This window comes from Sarcophilus harrisii, chromosome 5 (genome assembly GCF_902635505.1).
Source record: "Sarcophilus harrisii chromosome 5, mSarHar1.11, whole genome shotgun sequence".
NCBI classification, from domain to species: Eukaryota; Metazoa; Chordata; class Mammalia; order Dasyuromorphia; family Dasyuridae; genus Sarcophilus; species Sarcophilus harrisii.
In genome coordinates, this window is record NC_045430.1 from 62,149,815 (window position 1) to 62,173,823 (window position 24,009).

Genomic DNA, 24,009 nt, shown 5'->3' on the forward strand with positions numbered 1-24,009 from the left:
TTTTTTGCCCCATACTTAGTAACTTATTTTTATATCCCATTCTCCCTGAAAGAAAAGTTGGCCATTCTGTTGGGTTTTGTTTCATTTCTTGAAATTCCCATGTGAATATTTGTATATTTGAAAGAGAAAAACTAGATTTAAGTTAAAGTTTGATGTATAGTCTAATTTCTAGGAGATTTCAATGGTCCTTCTAAAAAGTAAACTTTTAATCGTAAGGCTATTATAGATCCACACAGAATGCATTATGTCCTTTAACTCTCTAGAATATACAAAAATAAACACACAGTGCCTTAAAAATAATTCACAGATAGACTGATTTTTTTTCAAAAACATATTTCATATTTCCTCTTTTTATTATATAAATATCAGTTTAACCTTTTACTGTAAGAATATAAAATGTTTTTAAGAGGATCTTTGTTATTATTTATACAAATTCACAAACAGTACAATTAATTGATAGGGTCTCTGGGTTTGTTTTAACTCTGTGATCTGGCCTATTACTGTGGAGGATTCTTTAAAAAAAAAAAAAAAGAAAAGAAAAGAAAAGAAAGGCCCTCCCTACTCAAAAAGTAAACATTTTTTTAAAGCCACAGTTCCCACCCATCACCAAAAAAAACCCAAAAAAACAAAAATAAAAAAACCAAAAAAGCAAAAACAAAAACAAAAAAACATAATACCCCTTAAACCAAAAGTCATCTATTCCTCCATTTAGAAACAGAATTTTTTAAAAAACCCACGAGCTCCATTTTATTGACCGAACTGAGATAAGACATGAATTTCAGTCTCCTCCCCCTTCACTTTACAGCCCCTGGGTTCTACAGGCCAGTTCTGCACCTTTCTCCACTCCCAACAGGAAGCCTCCATGACCTTTTTTTTTTCTTGGTAGGGAAATTTGGAAAAGGGGTTAGGGGGAAGGTAGAGTTTGCATATATAATAATCATTTTCAAGACACAATCTGCATCTCACTTTAAACAAACAACAAAAAAAAACACAAACAAAAAACAAACAAAAATAAACCAGTCCAGTCCTCATTTTCCCTATCATTTGTGCTATAAATTAAGTCAAGGTTCAGAGATACAGTTGGGTCCCCCAATTTCTATGGAGGAAAGAGAAAAATTATAGCCAGAATATGGAAGTGAGATACGCTGGATGGGGGAATTTAGAAGAATCAAAACAAAAAGATTTACAAACCCATAGGGGTCTCTTTCCAGTCTAGGCACAAAAATGTTTCAGTCTCAAAATATCTTTCTTGTAAGAATTCCAGGGCTTCAGAAAAAAGTAAACTAAAACGAGGTAGCCAGACATATATAAATGTATATATTATATATATTTCATACACATATATATAATATATAGGATATATTCAGCAGAAAAGAATGGTACTTAAAAATCCACAAGGATTTCAAACTTCTTCCAAAATTAAAAAAAAAAAAAAAGAGGAAAAAGGAAAAATAGCATGAATGCCAGATTTGTTATAAAAGAAGAAATAATGAGAAGAGACCAGGATTAGTTACACAAGTAGAGAATGTAGTAGCTGGGTTTGCTATTTTTTTTGTTGTTGTTTTGTTTTTTTTATACACTTCAAAATAAAAAACCAGATCACAGTATTCAATTAAATGCATAAGTGAAGGCAGAGCTTTTTAGCAACTCTTCTGGTTTAAAGAGACTAGTCACTTGACCCTCCTTCATCCTACACTCCTCAATGCAAGGTGGCAGGGGTACAGGCAGCTGAATCAGTCTTCAATTCCTATGCAAAAAGGGGTGGCTCTATGTGACTGGGGCTGTCCCCATCCTCAGTGTGAAGGACACGGTGGACTGAGTGCAGCAGAGGAATGACAAAGCTGGATCCGTTTCCAGCCCCGAATGCCAAGACAGAAGGGGCCCCATTGGGCCCAAGAAAGGGAAGAGAAAATGAACTTCCTCCACCGGGAGAGTCTGCATCCAGGGCACGGGGCGGGAGGGAGGGAGGGAGGGAGGGAGCCCGGGAGCCCGGCCCCGCCGCCCTCACCTGACCTTCTCACTTTCAGTCATCTGCCAGAGTCCCAGATTGAGCACCTTGAGGCAGGGCAGCTGGGTGATGCGCTCCAGGCCCCGCTTGGTGATGCGCGTGCAGCCGTAGAGGTCGATTCCCGTGAGCTGGCTGAGGTGCTCGGCGATCAGCTCCAGGCCCTTGTCGGTGATCCGCACGCACTGGCCGATGTTGAGGGTGCGCAGCCCGTGCATCTGCCGCACCATGCGATTGATGCCATCGTCGCTGATGTGGCAGGAGCACAGGGACAGGGATTTGAGGCCGTCCAGGCCTTGGGCGATGTAGGCCAGGCTCTGGTCGCCCACCTTGTCACAGAAGGACACGTCCAGGCCGGAGAGCCGCAGGCTGCCCATGGCCAGGTGCATGATGCCCGTGTCGCTGATGTTGTCGCAGGAGCGCAGGTTGAGGCTGCGCAGGCTGCCCATGTGGGACAGGTGCAGGAGGCCCGCATCTGAGATGCCCCCGCAGAAGCTGAGGTTGAGCAGCCGGAGGCCGGCCAGGCCCCGGGAGATGTGCTTGAGGGACAGGTCGGTGAGCTTCTGGCAGTCCTGCAGCGTGAGCTGCTCCAGGCCCAGGCAGCCCTCGGCCGCGCTGCGGGTCATGCCGGCCAGGTGCCCGATGCCCACGTCCGAGAGGTGGCGGCAGCTGCGCAGGTTGAGACTCTTGAGGCGCTGCAGCCCCCAGGCTATGAGCAGCAGGCCCGTATTGGTGATGTTGCTGCAGCCTCCCAGCTCCAGCACCTCGAGGCCCTTGAGGTACTGAGCTATGCGGCCCAGGCTGCTGTCGGTGATCTGCTTGCACAGGCTCAGGTTGAGGGCCCGCAGGGAACCGATCTCCTGCACAAACGCGTGGCCCAGCCCGTTGTCCGTGAGGTTGTAGCAGCCGCTCAGGTTGAGGCTCTCGATGTTGGCCATGCCCTGGATCACGTAGCTGAGGCTGCGGCGCAGGCTGAGGATCTGCACCCGCCGGATGCCGCGGGCCTGCAGGCTGGGGAACAGCGACGGGTTGGCGCGGCGCAGGTGCAGCTTGGCCTCCACCCCCCGCCACACGGACTTGTGGTAGGCGGCGTCCCGCCAGGCCGTGCACACCTGCGCCGCGCGCCCCTTGTCCCGCACGTCCAGGTAGCCGAAGATCATGGCCAGCAGCTCCGGGAACAGGCACGAGATGTGCGTCTCCATCTTCCTCCTCCCCCCTTCACGGGCGCCGGGGGGAGGAGGCGCGGGCCCGGGCCCCAGCCGCCCCCGGCCCGATGAGGGGCCGAGCCCCGCTCACCACCGCCGCCTCCGCCGCCGCCGCCGCCGCCGCGGGCCCGAGATCCCCCCCAGCTCTCCCGGCCTTCCGGCTCCGCGCCGCCGCCGCCGCCAAAGCCGCCAAAGCCGCTCCTCCTCCGGGTCCGTGCTTCCTGCCTCGCCGGCCCTGCCCTGCCCGCCTGCCTGCCCCCGTGCTCCCGCGGCTCGGCGCTCACATGCCGGGCTGCGGGCTCGCCGCCTCGCTCGCTGCTCGCTCGCACTCACGCGGCCCCGCCCGGCTCCGCAGGGCCCCGCTGCTCTAGCCCCGCCGGGCTCGGGGCGCCAGGCTGCCTCCGCTCCGCCGCCGCCGCTCCCACGCCCCCTGCTGCATCCTCTCCTTTCTCCTCCTCCTCCTCCTCCTCCTCCTCCTCCTCCTCCCGCCGCCGCCGCTGCCTCCGGCGGCCGCCGCCGCCGCCTGGCCGGGAAGAGGTCGGGTGGGGGCGGGCGGGCTGGCGGGGAGGCCGGGCGCCCTGGGCTCCGGGCCGCCGGAGAGGCTTCCTGCCGCCTTTGTCTCTCGCCCGCTTTTCAAACCTAGCAGCCCCGGGCCGCCCGCACTCCGCCGCCCAGGCGGGGGGACAAGGCGGCCGAGCAGGACGGCGAGGGCCGAGCTCGCTCTCCCCCCTCCGCCCTCCGGCAGTTGGGCGCTCCCGGCTCGCGCAAGGAGACCGCCGCCGCCGCTTCCTCCTCCTCCTCCGCTTCCTCCTCCTCCTCCGCCTCCTCCTTCTCCTCTTTTCGCCGTCTCGGCCGCCGTCGCGAGGCTCCCCTCAGGCTTCAGGGCTAGCGGGCGGGCTGCGCACTTGGTAGAGTCCGGGGCGTCCCCCTCCGCTGAGCAGTTCCTTCTCCCTTCCCTTCTGGCTACCCCCGGGCCCGCTGGGACAGTGGTACGAGCCAGTGCTGCCGGAACAGTCGGAGCCGTTACCCTGGAAACCGAGTTCTTCCCTTTCTCCTCGGCCCTGATGGTTAACCCCGTAGGCGCCGGATGAGAGTTTACGGCAGCCCTCTCCTGGCCCGCCCCTCAGGGAGGCGCTGGCTCCCTCTTTTACCTGGTCCAGTTTCCTCCCTGGTTGTCCTGCCTATCCACCGCTTCCCAGCCTCCCCTGCTGGTTTTACCGGGGCTTCCTCGGTGTCTCCATCCTAGCCTGGATGGGCCACCTGCATGGCGAGGGCGGCCTCGTCTCTGTGCCCTCAGCCCTCTGGGTCACCTTTGGGACTCTCCCCTCAGCACCCACCTGGCTTCATTGCCTTTCTGTGTGACCCTCCCCAGGCTCTTACTTGCCCCCCGTCAGTCATTAAGCGCAAACTTTGTGCCAGGCACTGTGCAGAGCGCCCCGGACACCACGGGGTGGTGAATTCGTGGTGGTGTTTTTGGAGACAACCTGAAAAAGTTACCTGCCTTCCACAGAAGTAAGGCTTCCCTTTAAGGAAGCATTATCAGGATATGGCATGTATACTTTTGTATCAAGACAATGCTATTTGACTTTCATGGATGACTAATATACCTTAAGAATTTCTGCCAAAAATCCTGAACTGTTGGTTGTCCCCCAAAAGGTACCATTTCCGGGAGATTTAAGCAGTGCTTTTTAGGACAGTATCCTGTGCTGGGATGTATGGCAAGAGGGTCTTCCCTGTATATACGGAGTGCATATTCAATATTTCAGTTCCTTCATTCATGCAACCCTGTGCTGCATTTTACACTGTTTTGGCATCCTCGCCTCTTATATTCTTTCTCTCCTACATTTTAGTGATCTTCTAGTCTTCTAGTTCTTTAGTCTTTTTCAGAATTCTTTGCTGGATCATCAATATCACACTGCCTTAATTATGAGTGTCCCATAGACTCTATCATAGTTACTTTCTTTTTGTTGACCTCATTGGCTCTCATTACTTTAATTTTCATTAATCTAAGTAACAAAAATTCACCTTTCCCAGTTATCCATACCACCATCATATAAAAAAGAATAAAAATTGAACCCCTTGTAACAAAATACATAGTCAAGGAAAACAAAGTCCCCCTTGTCATAATTTTTTTTTAGAAAGCCTTATTTTCACTTCTCCTGGATTTAATTTTTACTTCTAGGCAGATGACTTTCAAAAGAATATATCTGACACCCGGCTCTCCCCTGAGTTTCAGTTCTACATCACCAGTTGCCTGTTGGCTATTTCAGAATGGATGTTTGAACTCAAACTCAGCAAACTCAAAACAACTCATCTTTCCCAAATTTCCCTATTTCTATGAAAGATACTTTTCCCCAATTCTAAGATTTATAACACCAGCATTTTTCTTAAATGGACTCCCTCACTCTGTGTATTCATTTGCTATTTCTGTTTCTACTTTCACATCTCACTTTATTTTTTTGAATTTTTGAATTTTTATTTTTTCACTTAATAGTAAAAGTGAAAAGTGAAAATTATTTTTTCCAATTACATATATAGTTTTCAACATTCATTTTTGTAAGGTTTTGTCTCTCTTTTTTTCTCTCTCTCTTCCTTCTATTCCCCCTCCCCCAAGACAGGAAGAAGTTTGATATAGATTATGCATATACAATCATTTTCAATATATTTCCTTATTAGTCATGTTGTAAAAGAAAAAAATCAGAAGGGGAAAAAAACATGAGAAAGAAAAAGCAAACCAAAAAAAAAAAAAAGTGAAAATAATGTGCTTCAATCGACATTCAGTCCCCATAGTTCTTTCTCCACAGTTGTATCTCAATATGGATAGCATTTTTTATCACAGGTCTATTGGAACTGTCTTAGATTATTGTTTTGCTGATAAAAGCTAGATCACTCATAGTTGATCATCACACAGTTTTGTTGTTACTGTGTACAGCGTTCTCCTGGTTTTGCTCACTTTATTCAGCATCATGTAATTCATGTAATTCCAGGTTTTTCTGAAATCTGCCTGTTCATTATTTCTTATAGAACAATTCTACTTTCACATCTCTCACATCTAAAACCACTTCTCCACTCACATGGCCACCATTGTGGTTTAGATCCTTATTACTCATTGCCTGAGCTATTGAAATTCTCATCTTCCATACAGCTATTAACTTTGATTCTATCCCCTTAATACATTATTGACTCCCTGTTGCCTCTAGGATAAAATATAAACTCCAGTATTACTTGAATCTATCTATCTATCTATCTCAGTCTTCTAAGATCCAGCCAAATTGATCTTTTCTTTGCTCCTCACACCTGGCACTCTATCTCTCATTTCTGTAATTCTCTATGTCTATCATGCCTGAAAACACTTCTTCCCCACCTTTGTTCACACAATCTGCTTTTAAAAAATACTATAAACTTACCTGGTGCCCTAAATTCTTGTTTTCTATAGATTCTAAGACAGCAAACATTAATTAAGTACCTACTATATGTAAGGCATTATGTTACCTGCTGAGATTTCTTTTGTTTCTTTGTTTGTTTTGCTCCAAGTATAAAGAGATGGTTAAATATTTTTTGATGTTAAAGGAAGCTAGTAAGGAATTTCACTGTCTCTAACTATTTTCCACATTAAGCTTTTTTTGGTTAGCCAAAACCAACATATTTTATTTGTCAGTAGTATTTTACTTTACATGTAAAGATAATTTTCAACATTCATTTTTATAAGACTTTTGTGTTCCAAATTTTTCCTCCCTCTCTTCTTTTTCCCCCCTCTCCCACCAAGACACCAAGCAATCTGATAGAGGTTAAACATATACAATCCTTTTTAAACATATTTCCACATTGTCAGTTGTGCAAGAAAAGTCAGACCAAAAAGGAAAAAAAAAAAAGCAAACAAGACAAGAAAAAGTAAACAAAACAAAAAGGTGAAAATACTTATTCTTTGATTCATATTCAGTCTCAGTAGATCTCTCTGGATATTTTCCAATCCAAGTCTATTGTAATTGTCTTGAATCATTGCAGTATTTTAAACATATTTCCACATTGTCAGTTGTGCAAGAAAAGTCAGACCAAAAAGGAAAAAAAAAAGCAAACAAGACAAGAAAAAGTAAACAAAACAAAAAGGTGAAAATACTTATTCTTTGATTCATATTCAGTCTCAGTAGATCTCTCTGGATATTTTCCAATCCAAGTCTATTGTAATTGTCTTGAATCATTGCATTAATGAGAATAGCCAATCCATCACAGTTAATCATCACATAATCTTTCTGTTACTGTATATAATGTTTTGCTTCTGCGCACTTCACTCAGCATTAGTTCATGTAAATCTTTCAGGCTTTTCTGAAATCAGCCTGCTCATCATTTCTTTTAGAACAATGTTCTATGGAATTGGAATTTTATGGAATGGAATCAGTTCTCCATTACATTCATATATCATAACTTATTCAATCATTTCCCAATTGATGGGCAGCCACTCAATTCCAATTCTCTGCTACTCTAAAAAAAAAAGCTGCTACAAATATTTTTGTACATGTGGATCCTTTCCCCTCTTTTATGATCTCTTTAGAAGACCCGGTAGGGACACTGTTGTATCAAAGGGTATGCAGACTGATTGTCCTTTAGGCATAATTTCAAATTGCCCTCCAGAATAAAACCAGTATATTTTAGCTGGCATTTTATATATGAATTTATAAAATAAAAACACATAGCCTTTGTGTCTATCCATTTTCTTCAGCTGAATGTTAGCTTTGTCCCTATATCGTACTTATATACAATGGAATATGTGTCTATGTAATTGTGTTACCTTCTGTTTGTAGTCAGGCCTTTAACATTGTCTTTCATTAGGTTTTAGTAAGCTTATTTAAATAAATTAAGGATGTAAAGCCCAAGGAAATTTCTGACTTGGGGACCACAACCCTTCAGGACAGGGAAAGGGTAACAAGTGCTTCGGAAATAAGTAAAGCAGGGGAGGGAACAATGATCAGGAAAGAGAATGGCTACTTCAACGAACTTACTATTCATACAGAAAAGGAGATGAAAAATTGGAGGAATGAGAGTTTAATGTGGAAGTGGATAACAGAATGAATCTAGAGCTGGAAGGTAATTTAGTGATCATCTGGTCCAAACCTCATAATTACAGATTTGAAAATTGAGGACCAGAGAAGGAAAGTGACTTGCCTTTATCTGTAATAATTTGGAGTTTAGTTAGGATTAGAACCTAAGTAACATTTTTTTTGCCAATCTCTATATTATAGAAATTAAAACAAAAAGAACCATAGGACTATATAGAATGTTATAATTGGAATGTAACTTGGAAACCATCTAGAGTCATAAATTAGCTATTTTATTGTAAGGAACAATAATCAGAGAAATTTACTTGGGACAAGTAGCATGAAACATCCTCAAATTAATTTTGAAAGAAAAATTCTCTTAGGGTTAGGAGAGAAACATTTAAGTTTTAATAAAAGACCTTATGGGAAGGAAAAGACACTGGGGACAAACTTTCTTGTGATGGGGACTGGTTTCCAGAAGGAATCAGCTCACTGGGATGTGGTCATAGGATTTGGAAAAGGGAGGAAGCATGACATCTGGTAGCTTTCTATTTTCTATCTTTTTAAAAAAAAATTAAATTCTAAGCTAGAAATACTGTCAGAGACTTTTGTACCCTGACAGAAAACGTTCTTGTCCTTCCCTAGTTAAGTTTTAGCTCTTTACCTAGTCCAACCCCTCATTATATAGGCACTCATTGTTATTCGTTTCATCAGTTGGCACATTTTAAAATTTGGTTCCAGCATATATAAAAGTTTTTCCAGGCTAGTACTAGAGGGGGTAAAAGACTTAGGAATTAATATTGTAGGAAGTTTTGAGTATGGGAGGAAGTCCTGCATTGAGAGCTACTTAGGTCAAAATTACAAATTTTGCTCACTAAAGCTAGAATTTACAAGAAGCTACTAAATAAAATTAGTAGCTTCTTGTATATTCTAGCTTTTAAAACTATATTTTCTTGATTCCTTTTGTCTTTACTTGGGCATTTCTGGGGGGAAGTACTCTTCCCCAAGACTGAATTTTCCCTTGTAAAATAGGAGCTTCGGGTCTACTCTTTTTGATGTTTATGCTTTTAACTTTGTTCTCTTAACTTATAGATATAACTAGCATTTCTAGAAGTAAGTCAAATGATAGGACGAGAGAAGCATTCTTACTTAATCATTATTTGTATTAAGAAAGTGTTTCTCCATTGACAATAAGGCTGTTCCTGGGTTTTTACCATATGTTTTTAAATAATCCAAAGCCCTATTCCCTTTAGTCATTAAAATAGCAGAGACTATCTCTTCAACTTGCATTTGCTGGTTGGGTCCCATGTAGAACTTCTGCCCTAAAATAGTTCTGCATTCTTAAAACTATGTAGCCAATAAATTCCTACTCTTGAATTTTTCCTCAATAGTCATTTGACACAGCTAAGGGTGGAGATATTTATTGTAATGGCATAGTATGATAAATAGTAACAAACATTATCCTATAAACCTAGACATTCTTCCATAAATATAAAAAGTATCAAAAAGAAGATTGGACACACACATAGAATACATAGATACATGTAAGATACATGTACGTGTTTCAGGTAATCTAGCATTGTAGAGTCCTAAGACTGGTTCCCTTCTCATAGAATCCTAGTACTACCTTTCTCCCTTCTCCCGTTAGTTTCCATAAAAATATAAGGGGAAAAAAATGAAGAACAATTCTCTTTCAAGCACTGGGTTCTTTGTTGTAGGTTAGCATGACTTGGGCTAGTCTGCTTGTTCAAATTATAGAATAGAATGAAATTAAATGAGACACTAATTTACTTTGCAACAAGCCCCATCCATTGATAGCAAGGATGTACAATTCTAGGGTAGAGGTTGGCAAACTACAGGGAAAGGGGAATAGAAAGGGAATAAACATATTCCTTCAGTGTGTGCTACAAGTATTCCATTTAATGTTTACAACAACCCTTGGAGATAGGTATTATTATCTCCCTTTTACAAATGATGAAACTTAGGCTTACAGAAGTTAAATGACTTGTCCAGGTCACACAAATAATATCTGAGATTGATCTGAACTCATCTTTCTTTCTCCTAGAATAGCTAGATGATATAGTAGATAGAGTGCCAGCTCTGGAGTCAAGAGGGCTTGAATTCAAATCTGGCTTCAGATACTTATTATCTGTTTGATCCTGGGCAAGTCATGTGACCCATTTAGACTCAGTTTCCTCATCTGTAAAATGAGCTGAAGAAGGAAATGGCAAACCACTATAGTATCAGCCAAGAGAACTCCAAGTGAAGTCACAAAGAATTGGACAGGATTGAAATGACTCAACAACAATAAAACTTCCTTACTCCAAACCCAGCATTCTATCCACTACCTGTTGTGATAACACTGAGCTGTTCTTAAATAAAGCTGCTCTGACTTCTGGTCCCAAGTCCTTTTCTCTTTCCAGTGGAGGGCTCTACTTACTAGATCATTTCCCAGCACTTTTTGCTATTTAATCATTTTCATTTATGTCCAACTTGGGAACCAAAATTTAGAAACTTTCCTCCTGAAAGAAAGTAATTAGAAACATGGGTATTCTCTGTTAAACTGACAATTCATATACATCAGTTACCATAGTATTGGAACACTGTTTTCAATTTACATGTATCATAAACTGATCTGTTGAAGCTCTTCAATAATCACTCATATTTCCCTACTTTAGTCCTCTATAACCTTTGTATCATATCAGTGACATGTTCCAGCCAGGATTTAAAGAATTCTTCATTTAGTATCTCTATGACAAAGATTTAAGATTTTCGTTATTGAGTCTCTTGTACTTAAGATTTTACTGGAGTACATACCAAAGATAAATACATATAGATCATTTAATCAACTAACATTAAAAAGCATTTAAGAATCTACTTGGTGTCAGGCCCTGTCCTAGGAAATACAAATATAAGTATGAACAATCTCAACTGTCAAGGAGCTTACTTTCTTGTGGGAAATAAGCAAATATTTAAGTGCACACAATAAATTGAGAAATGGCATAACATGATAAATAGTAACAGAATATTGTTGGTTGTTAGGGACAGAAGGCATTAGCAATTGGGGGAATCAAGAAAGGCTTCAGTACTTAAACTACACCTAAAAAGAAGAAAGAAGTCAAGGTGAAGAGGATGTACATTCCAAGAATGGAGAATAGGCTATTATAAAATCATGGAGGAAGGAATTGAAATATCATGTGTAATGAACAAACAAAGAAATCCAGTTTGACAGAATGGAAGAGTGAAGAAAGAAGAGTACTCTTTACATGAGGACATATGAGATTTGCTTTTACAAAAACTAGGAATTCTAGCAAATGGAGTAAAGAGTAAGTAAATTCTACTTTTGTAAAGGTACAGGAAAGAAGCAAGAACATTTACCTAGAATGATGACTGCATGAAAGGGAATATGTTATATGAAATTAAACTGGAAAATAGGTTGGAATTATTATGAAGGAATAAAAGTGACAGGTTGAAAATTTTGTCTTTTATCCTGGAGGCATGAGGAACCATGACAGATCTTTTAGCAGGGAATTTATATGGTCAGATTTATATTTTAAAAATACCACTACATCATATTCCATAATAAGTTCCAAATGGATACATGACATGAGAATGAAAAGAGGTGGCTTTCAGTACTCTGGGAAAAGAATTCTTAATAAGTAATAGAATAAGTCGGAAGACAAAAGGAACAATTTCAACATAAAATTGAAACTCATGAATAAAATTGCTATAGAATTGAAAGAATAAAACAACTTATTAGGGAAAATCTTTGCAACAAATCTCTGATAAAAGTTTGATATCCAAAGTTCTCATTTTGGGGCACTGAAACAATAAACTAAGGAAATCGTTTCAAATACAGAAGAAGAAGAACCATTCCTTAACAAATAAGTAGTCAAAGGATATGAGAAAATTCTCAAAGGAAGAAATTCAAGTTATCAACAGTCATGTAAAATAATGCTACCTATCACTGAAAATTAAAATATCACTGAACTTTTACCTTATATTTATCAGATTGATAGAAATCAAAAATGCCAAATGTTAGAGCATTCATGGGAGGCCAGGCACAGTTGTGCACTCTTGTCAAAATTATATATAGGATCAGCCTTTCTGAAAAACAGTTTTGAACTTTAGTCCTAAAATTGCTAAACCATACATGCCTTTGACCTAGTGATGCTGCTATTATCACATATTCAGACATATAATGGAACTAGCCTATTGACTAAAGCATTGATACCTTTGGAAATTGGCAATGATAGAAAAATTGTTTTTAATTTTTGCTATTTAAGGCACAGTGGTATTGTAATCGAATGGGGTTTACAGTTAAAAGATTTATTTTAGAATATAGACTTGCTGTTTTGTGACTCTGGACAAACCTCAGTTTCTTTATTTATAAAAACAGATGTAAAAATAGCACTTACTTCTCAAGGTAGTTGTGGGAGCAAACAAAATGATGTATATAAAGTGCTTTTCCATTTTTATTTATTTCTGCAAGACAATTGTCCAGAGTCACACAGTTAGCAAATATTAAGTGTCTGAAGCCAAAATTTTAACTTGGGTCCTCCTGATTTCAGATCTGGGCCATCTAATTATTAGATAATAATTGGAATGTTTGTTGATGATTATTTTTGCAAAAGAAAATCAATGGAAAGGTTGAGAGCAGAGAAACTAGAAGTAGGGAGGCTAACTGGAGGGCATTGCAGTAGACCTGGTGAGTCTGTGTAAATGGAAAGATGGTGACAGGTTGTGCAGGTAAGATAGAGATCCAGATGTTGTATAGGTAGAATGAACAAGATTCGACAACATATGAAATATGAAGAATGAGGGAATGGATGTCTAAACTTATAGATCTGTGAGATTGGAAGCCTGATGCTACCACAATTGTACTAGGAGAAGGTTCAGGCTATTCTCTCAAAGAGTAAATCTATTGGGGGAGGAAAATCAAAGTTCCAGAAAGGGGCATTTTGATATAAGAACCTTGAGATTCCTGCCCAGTGCCAAGTAAAATATTAGGGTCATCCTGTGCCAGGCCCCTGGAGGATTGAGAGACAAAGAAATGGTGGTCTTTGGACAACTATTAGAAGAAACCCATTCCTCCTCCTTCAAACCGCCTCCCTCTCCAAATATTAGTGATTTAGAGCATTTTTTCATATGGCTATTGATAAATTAGATTTCTTCCTTTGAAAACTTTTCAAACAATTGCTATAAATTTTTTGTACTTATAGGTCTTTTCTGCAGGTTTTTCTAAAACTATCCCTTTTCTCATTTCTTACAGAAAAGTAGTATTTCATCACATTCATATATCATAATCTATTCAACCAATCATCAAATAGTGGACATACCTTCAGTTTCCAATTCTTTGCTACCATATTTTTGTATATATAGGTCTTTTCCCTTTTTTTCTTTGATCTTTTTGAGATTTAGATATATTAGCAATATCTCTGGTTCAAAGGGTATCCATTTTAATAATTTTTGGGTATAGTTCCAAATTGCTTTTCAGAATTGTGGACAAGCTTATAGTTCCACCAACACTGTATTAAAATACCTGTTTTCCCACAGGCCCTTCAGCAATTTTCATTTTTCTGTTTTCTCATCTTAAGGAATCCGAGGGATGTAAAGAGATAAAAGTACGTTACTCTAGGACAAAATTCTGATTGTCCTGCCCTGGTTAAAACCCTGCTGACACCTGACTTAGATAATTTGCTCCAAAACTCCTATAAGGCCTCAGTCCCTGACACATTACTCTGAATAGAGATCTTCATTGTGACATCCCTTACTAAGGCACTCAGATCACAATTCTTCAGTTCCAGCAAATGGCACTTGCTTGAAATGGCAGTGTCACTCATTAATCTGTCTGCAGTTTTACTCAAGTCCCAGCAGATGGTGCCAAGTATTCACTTTTCTCAGTTATAGGCCCCAGAAACTAAGAGGCCTTCAAAGTAACTAGTTGTATTGAATTCCAAATGCAGTGCTATTTGAGTCTCTCTTTAAAGCCTTGTAATACATAATCTCTGACCCACTTTTAGTGGCAAGAAACATACTGTACTTAACTTTGTATCTTCCAAGGGGTTTTCCCAATATCAAGTAGATTCGAAGTAGAATCCATATTCACTCAATTCATTTTTTTAAATTTAAATTTTATTTCTTGTTCAATTTTTATACTCCTCTCCTCCCACCTATTGAAAAGACAAGAAAAATAAAATGCATAACAAATATGCATAGTCATGCAAAACAAATTCTTTCATCAGCCATTAGGAAGGAAGAAGGAAGAAAGGAAGGAAGGAAGGAAGGGAGGGAGAAAGGGAGGAAGGAAGGAAGGAAGGAAGGAAGGAAGGAAGGAAGGAAGGAAGGAAGGAAGGAAGGAAGGAAGGAAGGAAGGAAGGAAGGGAGAAAGAGAGGAAGGAAGGAAGGAAGGAAGGGAGAGATAGGAAAAAGAAGAAGGGAAAAAACCTTTTTCAATCAGCATTTTGAGTTCATCACTACTCTAACTGCAGATGGATATCCTCTTTTATCATGAGTCTTTTGAAACTGTGGTTGCTCATTGTATTGATCTGAGTCCCCAAGTCTTTCAAAGTTGTCTTCTAGAATTGTTGGACAAGCTCATAGTTCCACAATACTCCATTAAAATGCTTATTTTCCTATGGTCCCTTCATAAATTTTCGTTTTCCTTCTTTCTCAATTTAAGGAATCGAAGAATGTAAGGAGATCTCCCAGAATTTTTTAATTTTCATTTCTCTAAGTATTAGTGATTTAGAGTTTTTTTCATATAGATATTGATAGATTAAATTTCTTCCTCTGAAAACTTCATTCATGTTCTTTAGCCATTTATCATTTGGGGAATGGTTCTTATAAACTTGATTGAGTTCCCTAAATATTGTAGAAATAAAACCTTTTTCAGAGAAACTCACTGCAAAAATTTCTTCTGCCAATTTTCTGCTTCTCTTTCAATTTTAGCCATATTGGTTTTGTCCTATAAAACTTTTTTTTTAATTTTATGTAATCAGAATTGGCTATTTTGCCTCCTATGAACTTTACTATCTCTTATTTTATAGTGAACTCTCCCCATAATCAGAAATATAACAGGTAATTTCTTCTGTGCGCCTCTAATTTGCTTATGATGTCATCCTTTCTTTCTAAATCAGGTACCCTTTTAGTGCTGCTATCTGATGTGAGCTGTTGGTTTATATCTAGTTTCTGCTATATTGTTTACAATTTTCTCAATAGTTTTTGTCAAATATAGAGTTCTTGCCCCAATCGTTGGGATTTGAGTGTTTTATCAAATAATGGGTTACTGTGCTTATATCATGTGTTTAACCTATTCTACTGATCAATTTTTCTTTTTCTTACCCAGTAGAGTAGTAAATTGTTTTGACAATTACAGCTTTCTACTGTCATTGTACAAGGACTGCTAGATCCCATTTCTTCTTATTTTTTTTCATTGATTCCCCTCAGATGATTTGTTCTTTGACCTATCCATTCTTTAAGATTTCCTAAAGTTTAGTTTCCAATGAATTTTTAATCTTTGTTTTAATTACAATTTGGATGCAATTTTATTGTATTATGGTTAGAAAAAAGATGCATTTAATATTTCATCTTTTCTGCATTTATTTGTGAAGTTTTTATCCCATAATACAACGTCAGTTTTTGTAAGTGTGCTGTGCTACCTGAGGAATTTATATTTCTATTTCCATTCAGTATTTTTCAGAGGTATATTATATATTAATATATAATTTTTATTATATATCAATATATTATTAATTATATCAATATAATATATAATGTGTTATATATTAATATAATAATATTAATATAGGTATATTTAATTCTATTTGAATCCTTTACTTGTCTATGTTGTCTTTTAGTAAAATGAAGTTTCCCTGTTTATTTCTTTTCATTGCATTTCTTTTTGCTTTTTCTTTGTCTCAGATCATTACAACCCAGCCTTACTTCCACTGCAGCATAATAGATTCTTTTCCAGTCTCTATTTTAACTCTCTGTGTATCTTGCTGTTTCAAGTGTGTTTCCATTAAGCAATCTATTGTTGGATTTTTGTTTCTAATCCTTTCTGCTATCCTCTTTAATTTTATGGGTAAAATAAAGATCTATCCAAATTCATGTTCATTTTTTTCCATGATACTCTTTATTCATCTCCTCCTCTGCTGTCCCCCCTTTTTTCCCCCTTCAATCTTTATTAACATTAGGGTCTTTTCCAGCAAGTCCTGTCTTTTTATGTGGCCAAAGCTTCAGCATTAGACCTTTCAGTGAATAGCCTTCATTAATTTGAGTATTAACTAAGTACTTCCTTCCTTAATCTACCCTTTCTCTTATTTCCCTCCCCTCTTTCCATTCTATTTCCCTGTTGGATAAGATGTATTTCTATAACTATGTGTATATATGTCCTTCTTACCTTTCACCAGGTCAAATGAATATGAGTTTCAAGTGTTGTCCATTTCTTTCTATAGCTTTCTCTATTGTATAAATTCCTTCTTGCATTGCCTCTTTATGTGATATAATTTTCTTTCTTCTCTCTTCCTCCCTTTCTACATTTTTCTTCTTTATCTTTCCATTCTTCTTTTGAGATCCTCAAAACATAACAAATTTATACCTGGGTCTTTCCTCTAATTAGACTTCTAAGATGCCTGGTGACAATGTACTGAATGTTGCTCCTTAGTACTTGAATTCTTTCTTTCTTGATGCTTGCAGTATTTTTTCCTTGACCTGGGAGTTTTGGATGTTAGCTGTAATATTCCTGGGAGTTTTTATTTTGACATTTCTTTTGGGAGACAATCAGTAGATTCTTCAAGATATTATTTTGCCATCTTTCGGTTTGAAGGCATCTGGGTAGTATTATTTTTTTAAAATATGATTTCTTGGCTCTTTTTTGTTTATGTCTTTCAGGAAATCCAAGGGACCTTAAATTATATCTCCTTGATTGATTTTCCAATTCAGTTGTTTTTTCCTATGAGACAGTTCGCATTTTTTAAAAATTTCTTTAGACTTTTTGACTTTGTTTTATTATTTCTGTTTTGTTATTTCTTAATGTCTTCTGGGATCATTAGCTTCCATTTGATGAATTCTGATTTTCAAGGTGTTCTTTTTTTAAGTAATATTGTGTTTTTCTTTTTTCCAAACTGTTAATTGTTTTCATATCTTTTTTTCTATAGCCTTCATTTGGTTTTTAAAATATTCCCCCCCTCTTTTTCAAACTCTTACTTTATCTCTTTTAGGAATTTTTATTGAACTTGTAGCCAAACATTTTTCTTTGAGGCTTTGTTTGTAGGTCTCTTCAAGTAATTTTCTTCCTGTTTGTGTCATGAGCTTCCCTCTCACCATAGTAGCTCTTTTTGTTGGAGTTCTTTGTTTGCTTCTTGACTTTAGACTTTATTTTTGTGCTGGTTCTGCATATTTCAGGGCGAGGGTGAGGGGAGATATGTTTTTGATGAGTTAGATTCTCAGGGTCTGTTCTCCACAGTTTGACTTCTATTGCCAGAATTTTCTCTCTCATGATTCAGTAGTTAGCTCTCTTTGATTTCAGGGATCTTGTTCCTCAAAGTTACTTTCTCTCTTGATGATTGTATCTGTATTTAGAGTGTATGTGTCTGCTCCCTCAAATTCTGATGAACCAAAGAACTCTTGATAATAGCACCACCTCCCAGGGTTGTTGTGAGAATCAAATGAGATAATAAATGAGATTAGCACAGTGTTTAATCCATAGCAAATGCTATGTAAATGTTAGCTGTTGTTGTTGCTGTTACTGAATGGAGTGTGTCCTCTTGATTAAGTTGCTTTTTGGACTTAAGGTGCATTTTCATACAGTGATTAAAACATGAGACTTAAAATCCAAAATATCTGGGTTCAAATCTTGCCCAGAGACTAGACATCTTTTGGGGCCCAATTTTCTCATCTATAAAATGAGGAAACTCATTATAGCTACCTCAGAGGTTGTCATAGTATTCAATAGAGATAATATTTGTAAAGTATTTTTCTGTACCCTAGAACTCTTTATAAATGTTAGCTATTAGATACCACGACTAGTGGGAGGATGAGAGAGGAATGCCTTCTCTCTCTCTCCCTCTTCTGAGCTTGTACTCTCTAGAATTCCCTGGGTTTAGATATTTAAAGCCCCTCTGGAGTGTAGCTAATTTGTTTGACTATACAATTACATTGTTTTCCTTCTGACTCCAAGAGGTGTTCATACTTTGTAAAGGTATATCAAGGTGATCACAGTTACTTTAATATCTTACCCTATGAAAATCTCCTCATCTTTCACTTAATTATGTGTTGATATCAACTGAGTTGGGGGAAGGTGACATTCCCTTCCCTCTATACTCTTCCCTTCCAATTCATTTGCTGTTCCCTGTGTTTTTGTTTTTTGTTTTGTTTTGTTTTTCACAAAGTCTATGTAGCATAGTTTACAAACAATGCATAAATTCCTTTAAGGATAGGTTACCATAGCTGGTGAGCCTTGAGATTATTTTCATTCTGAAAATTATGATTGTACTACCTTTAATAATGAGATATCATTGTATATAGAAAGAATTCCTATATGTCTTATTGTCTGCAAAGATCTTCCCCAAACCAAAGACCGATAAAAAAAATCAAATCAAATCAAATCAAACCTCCCTCCTCAAAGAGAAAAGCTAGTCCCTGCAGAATTCCCCAAACATTTGAGGCTCTTTCCCAGTTTAGGGATCTGGGTCACTTTTTCAAAGTTAAGGTAAGAAATCAAAGCACTTTATTTGGTTGTGTAACAGCACAGACCAGCCCCTTCTGAACTCTGAAACTTTGAAAAGACCCCAAACAGTGATCTAAACCTACAATCCTACGAGAGGGTTTCCCAAGAGTCTGAGGAGGGAAAAGCCAGAATTCTATGTAGCAATGGTGGCAATAGCCAGATTTACCCTGAATCCCTCAGCTTTTTAACTTGGAGAAAGAACCTTTTTCTTTATCAAACAAAACAAAACGCAATACTGTTATCATCTCTGTAAGCTGATACCTGGTAAGTAAAGCCCACTCAGTCCCCATCTCCCCTGCCCCTCTCCAGGATCTTCCTCCAGATGCCAGGATGGCAAGCTATAATGGCTCCGAGATTGAAACCATTGTCAGAAGGAAATATAAACTGGTGTGGAAGATCAGGGGACATCTACTTGGTAATCAACATTACCAAAGGCAGTAGAGGCCAAGAACCTCAGTTGCCATAAAAGAGCAAACTTTGTATGATTCTTCAGGGCAGGATTGGCATTCCTCACATACACAAGAGGTTGAACTTTTATCTCCTGCCTAATTTCCAACTTTGGGAAGAAAGAGAGGTGAAATGGAGCTTCCTATATGATCACTGCCCCTCAGACTCACGTGTACATCTCTTGCCTGATTTTCAGTTTCCTTTAGGAAAAGAAATATACTTGTACCTGATTATATTTCGTATATATCCTAGGGATTCTGAATCCTTATAGGTCATCTTCCCCATTCCCCCCAGTCTGATTCCTTATTCCCATCTCCCCTCAATCTTCCTACCCAAATCCCTACTTACTCCTTCCATTGTGCCTTCTGGCATGTCTTAGTTTTTAAGTGGCCCAACCAAATGTATGGAAAATTCAGATATTCTAATTTTGAATCTGGTTTATATATACCCAAAATAGAACAATTCATAAACTCATTTCCTACCCTTTTCCTAATCATAATATCCTCTGGAATCAAATGTGTTGCATAGTTGCAATTATATATTTTTTAAAAACTTCTATGGAATCTTTAGAATTGTCCAAAGGAAAAAAAGAGAGGAAAAAAAAGAAAATCAAATGATAACTATTATTATTAAAAGGAATAGCAAGTTGTAAGTAATGGATTTGAAATTTCATGCACAATCATCCTTCCCCTCGTTCTATGTTATAGAAATGCTTGTTTTATTTCCTAAGTTCAGAATAAAGTAAAAGAAAAATTAAAAATTCCCTAAAGAATAATGGAAAAGCAGCAGTGTTTTTCTAGATCTTTTTAGAAGGGAAGAAAGGTAAGCAGGGTATTTAGTTGGTGAAGGGACAAGAAAAATATCAACTTTTACTACATGTCACCAGAGATATGTTTTCCAGATATAAGGGTGGAGTTGTTTGATTCCCCACTTAAAATAAGTGATAAAATGCCCAATCAGTCTCAGTCCTAGATTTTAGACTTAAGTGTGAAAAGTACTTGGAACTGGAATGATGTTGCACAAGAAGAGTTTTGATAGGCTGAAGAAAGAGGCATTTGATTCATCCACACATCATCAAGCAACCTTAGAACTGAAGTCATTAGAGATGTTAAAGCAACTTCCAGTAAAATATTTGAAGAAGAATTGCTATGATAGGGAAGAAAAAGAGAAAGAGAAGGAGGAGGAGGAAGAGGAGAAACATTAGTTCTACCAACAAGAGCTTTTAAACTTCAAATTTTCCATCTTCTCATTGGCATCTTAGCAATTTGACCAAATCAATTGAATGTATTAAGAGTAAAGAACAAATTGAATGTAGATTCATAATTCCACAAGGAACCCTGCATAGAAACTACATCATGACTAAGGACACCTTGAGCACTCCGCAAATAGGAGAATGATACTTTGAATAATCAGGGGTTGTGAATCACCCCCTTGCCACATGTGCTTTCTAAATTTGATTCTACTATGAAGATTGTGTTTGTACTTGTGGGATAGTGTATCATAGATGTTTGGAGGGATTTTTTAAAAATACTAACTGTTCTTACTGTTCCTTAACAACTGCCCCCTTCCTAAAAACTAATTAAGGCTAGTTGGCTAAGTTGATTCTCAATTGATAATCTTAGGAGGAAGCACACCAATGGGGGTTTGAACCAATGGCATTAGAAAGCCGACTCGCTAACTTCTCCTTATGTTAGAGTATTTCTAGAACCCCAAGGGAGGAAAATGTAGCTATGCTCTGAGAAAACTTGTCTCATCCATGAGAGTGGGATAAGAATACTCAGAGTTTATATTTAATACCAACTCTTTCTGAAATTGAAAGGCAAATTTAGTCATTTAGTTGTTTTATCCATTAAGACTTTTCCTTTACTCAGACATCTCATAATCCTCCCTACCTTAAGTAGGTAACTCATGAGAAGCTACTTCAACTAAAAAGCTTTTTAACTAAGTTGGAACCTTCCATATGATGAGTGTCTTCAAATTTAAGTATAGTGTTTGTCTTAATACAGATACAATCTTTTTCTCTTCTGGCTTCTACTTGAAGCCTTGTAGTGGACTGTTAGAACATACAAGACATCCCTGTTTGCTAATGAAAATCTTAAAGAATTAGCAGAAGACTAGATAAGATAATTGTTAACTTCAGTAGCAGGATCCAAAATGCTCCTTCTCTCCCACTCAATAGCATTTCTATGTGGCAATACCAAATTCCAGCAGAGGGAATAATAGAAAAAGGAATGCCTATTTCAAATAAGTTCAAAACACATAAAATATATTTGGGAATCAATCTACTAAGGCACATTTAAGACATGTATATTTACATTTCTTGGAGAAAGAATGATTTAAACAACTAGAGGAAAATTTAGTACTCATGAGTGGGCAACTGCAATATAATGAAGTTTAACTACATTTTCTTAGTTTATAAATTTAATACTTTACAGAACAAGAATATAATCAGAATTAATACAAATATTTAAGTCCAAAAGTCATTCCCTAGTGAATAAGTGCTCAATTTTCAAAATAATTTTCAGCTTTTAATAAGTATACAAAATTTTATATGTCACCAATGACAAGAGAATGCAAATCAAAATAATTCCAACATTTTATTTCACTCCCACATTTTGGAAATGATGACAAAAGATGGGAATGGTAAATGTTGAAAGGATTGTCAAAAATGGGCATATTACTACCTTGTTGGTGCTGCTGAGTATTGGTTCAACATTGGAGAAAGGAAAAATATTCTACAGTTTCATTATCACGCTGCTAGATACATACCACAAAGAGGTCTATGATAAAAAGAAAGGTTCTATATATGCTAGTCATCAATAAACATTTATTAGGTACTTTTTATGTGCCAGAAACTATGCTAAGCATTGAGAATGCAAAAAAATGCAAAAGATAGCCCTCACAATCTAAGGATGGGTGCAAACAAATATTTAAAAACAAGCTATTTGGGAGCAGCTAAGCAGTGCAGTGGATAGAGCACCAGCCCTGAAGTCAGGAGGACCTGAGTTCAAATGTGACCTCAGACACTTAACACTTCCTAGCTGTGTGAACCTGGGCAAGTCACTTAACCCCAATTGTCTCAGCAAAAAACAAACAAACAAAAAACAAGCTATCTGCAATTGATTAGATTAGATAATGCCCATTGATTAGATAATGGCTAAAAAAAAAACCCTATATTATATGAATATAATGAAATATTGCTATAGTGTAACAAATAATGAAAATGATGAATACAGAGAAGTATGGGAAGATACAAAGTGAAGTCAGCAGAACCAAGAAGACTATGTGTGTACACACATGCAAATATATATATGTGTGTTTGTATATAGAACTACCAAAAATGTAATAGAAATAGCAACAAAGCAATCAAAACTGAATGCTATGACATTATAATGTCCAAACTTGCCCCCAGAGAAGAACTATGAGAATTCCACTCCTTTACTTCTTTCCAGAGGTAGGCAACTATAATACAACACTGCACAATAAGCAGACTCTGTTGATGTGTTGGTTATTTTTGTGAACTCCATCCCCCCTTTTTTGTAAATCTAGGAGAAGAGGGTCATTGATTTTCCTTCAGATTGAAATCAAAGATGATGAAGTTATGGGTTAACAAATTGCTAAAACCCTGTTCTTCCACTTCTTTTCTTTCTATCAGAGGTCCTATCCGAACACTGATTTTCTGTGTCTACTCTGCCTGAACGACGTGTCTATGTTTCTTGTGGGATCTTCTATTGATTGAGTAGCTCTACTTCAAATGCCATGATCTATATTTAGGATGTAGAAAGAGGAGAAAATCGTTTCTCTCTCTCCTTTGGTATAGGTTCAGGGTCTAACTCTATCACAAAGCTGCTCCCTTTATGGACTCTCTCTAAAATTTTCAGTTGTGCCAGAGGCTTAACTATTTAAAGATTTTCAGGGGCTTGGGCCAATCTTCCCCACCCCCCAATATTATTCTTCTAATGTAGAGAAAGATGTTCATACTTTGTAGAGGGATAAAATAGTATTAATATATTCTTAATTTTTATTATTTTACATTATATATTTACTTATTATTTATATATTAATTTTTAAATTCTCTGCATTTGTTTCAAGAAGGTGAAGTCAGTTGGTCAGGGATTAATTCCTCCTTCCAGAAATATAGAAACCAAAAGATATCAACAAAAAAAGTAAAGAAAAATGTAGGTCAACTCCAAACTTTTCATTCCCATTGAACTTGAAAGTTTAAAAATAGTTATGCCCAAGTAGGTAATTATCTTTAAATTTTAAAAACTCATTTAGAAAATTTCCTGAATTTAGCACTTGTTTTCTCCTATACCATATCAATTATGCTCCCTTCTTTAATCGCCTCTAAGATGGAAAGTGTTGAATTTGTCAAGAAAGGTTTAGTTTCATGAAGCAAATTCTCTCAAATCCTCTTTGAGAAAAGAAGAAAATGAACTGTTATCAGAGGTGTAGCCATGCCAGACATCACCATGAAAGGGGATCATCCCTCCCCTTTGGAGGTGATGGTCACGCCTCCCTGAACTTTGTTGTTGCCCTCCCCCTTCTCTGAGCTCACTATTTGTTAATTCATATGTCAATATACGT

General features: G+C 38.3%; 2 protein-coding genes across 2 annotated transcripts in view; one reads left to right on the plus strand and one right to left on the minus strand.

Moving 5' to 3' along the window:
- Positions 1–24,009, plus strand: part of WNT5B (Wnt family member 5B) — a 137,700-nt gene that overhangs the window by 83,622 nt on the left and 30,069 nt on the right. The window lies entirely within an intron of this gene.
- Positions 1,507–3,270, minus strand: FBXL14 (F-box and leucine rich repeat protein 14). The gene has a single exon (XM_003771342.4). It carries the CDS (start codon positions 3,205–3,207, stop codon positions 2,005–2,007), a length of 1,203 nt encoding a protein of 400 aa, XP_003771390.2. The 5' UTR covers positions 3,208–3,270; the 3' UTR covers positions 1,507–2,004.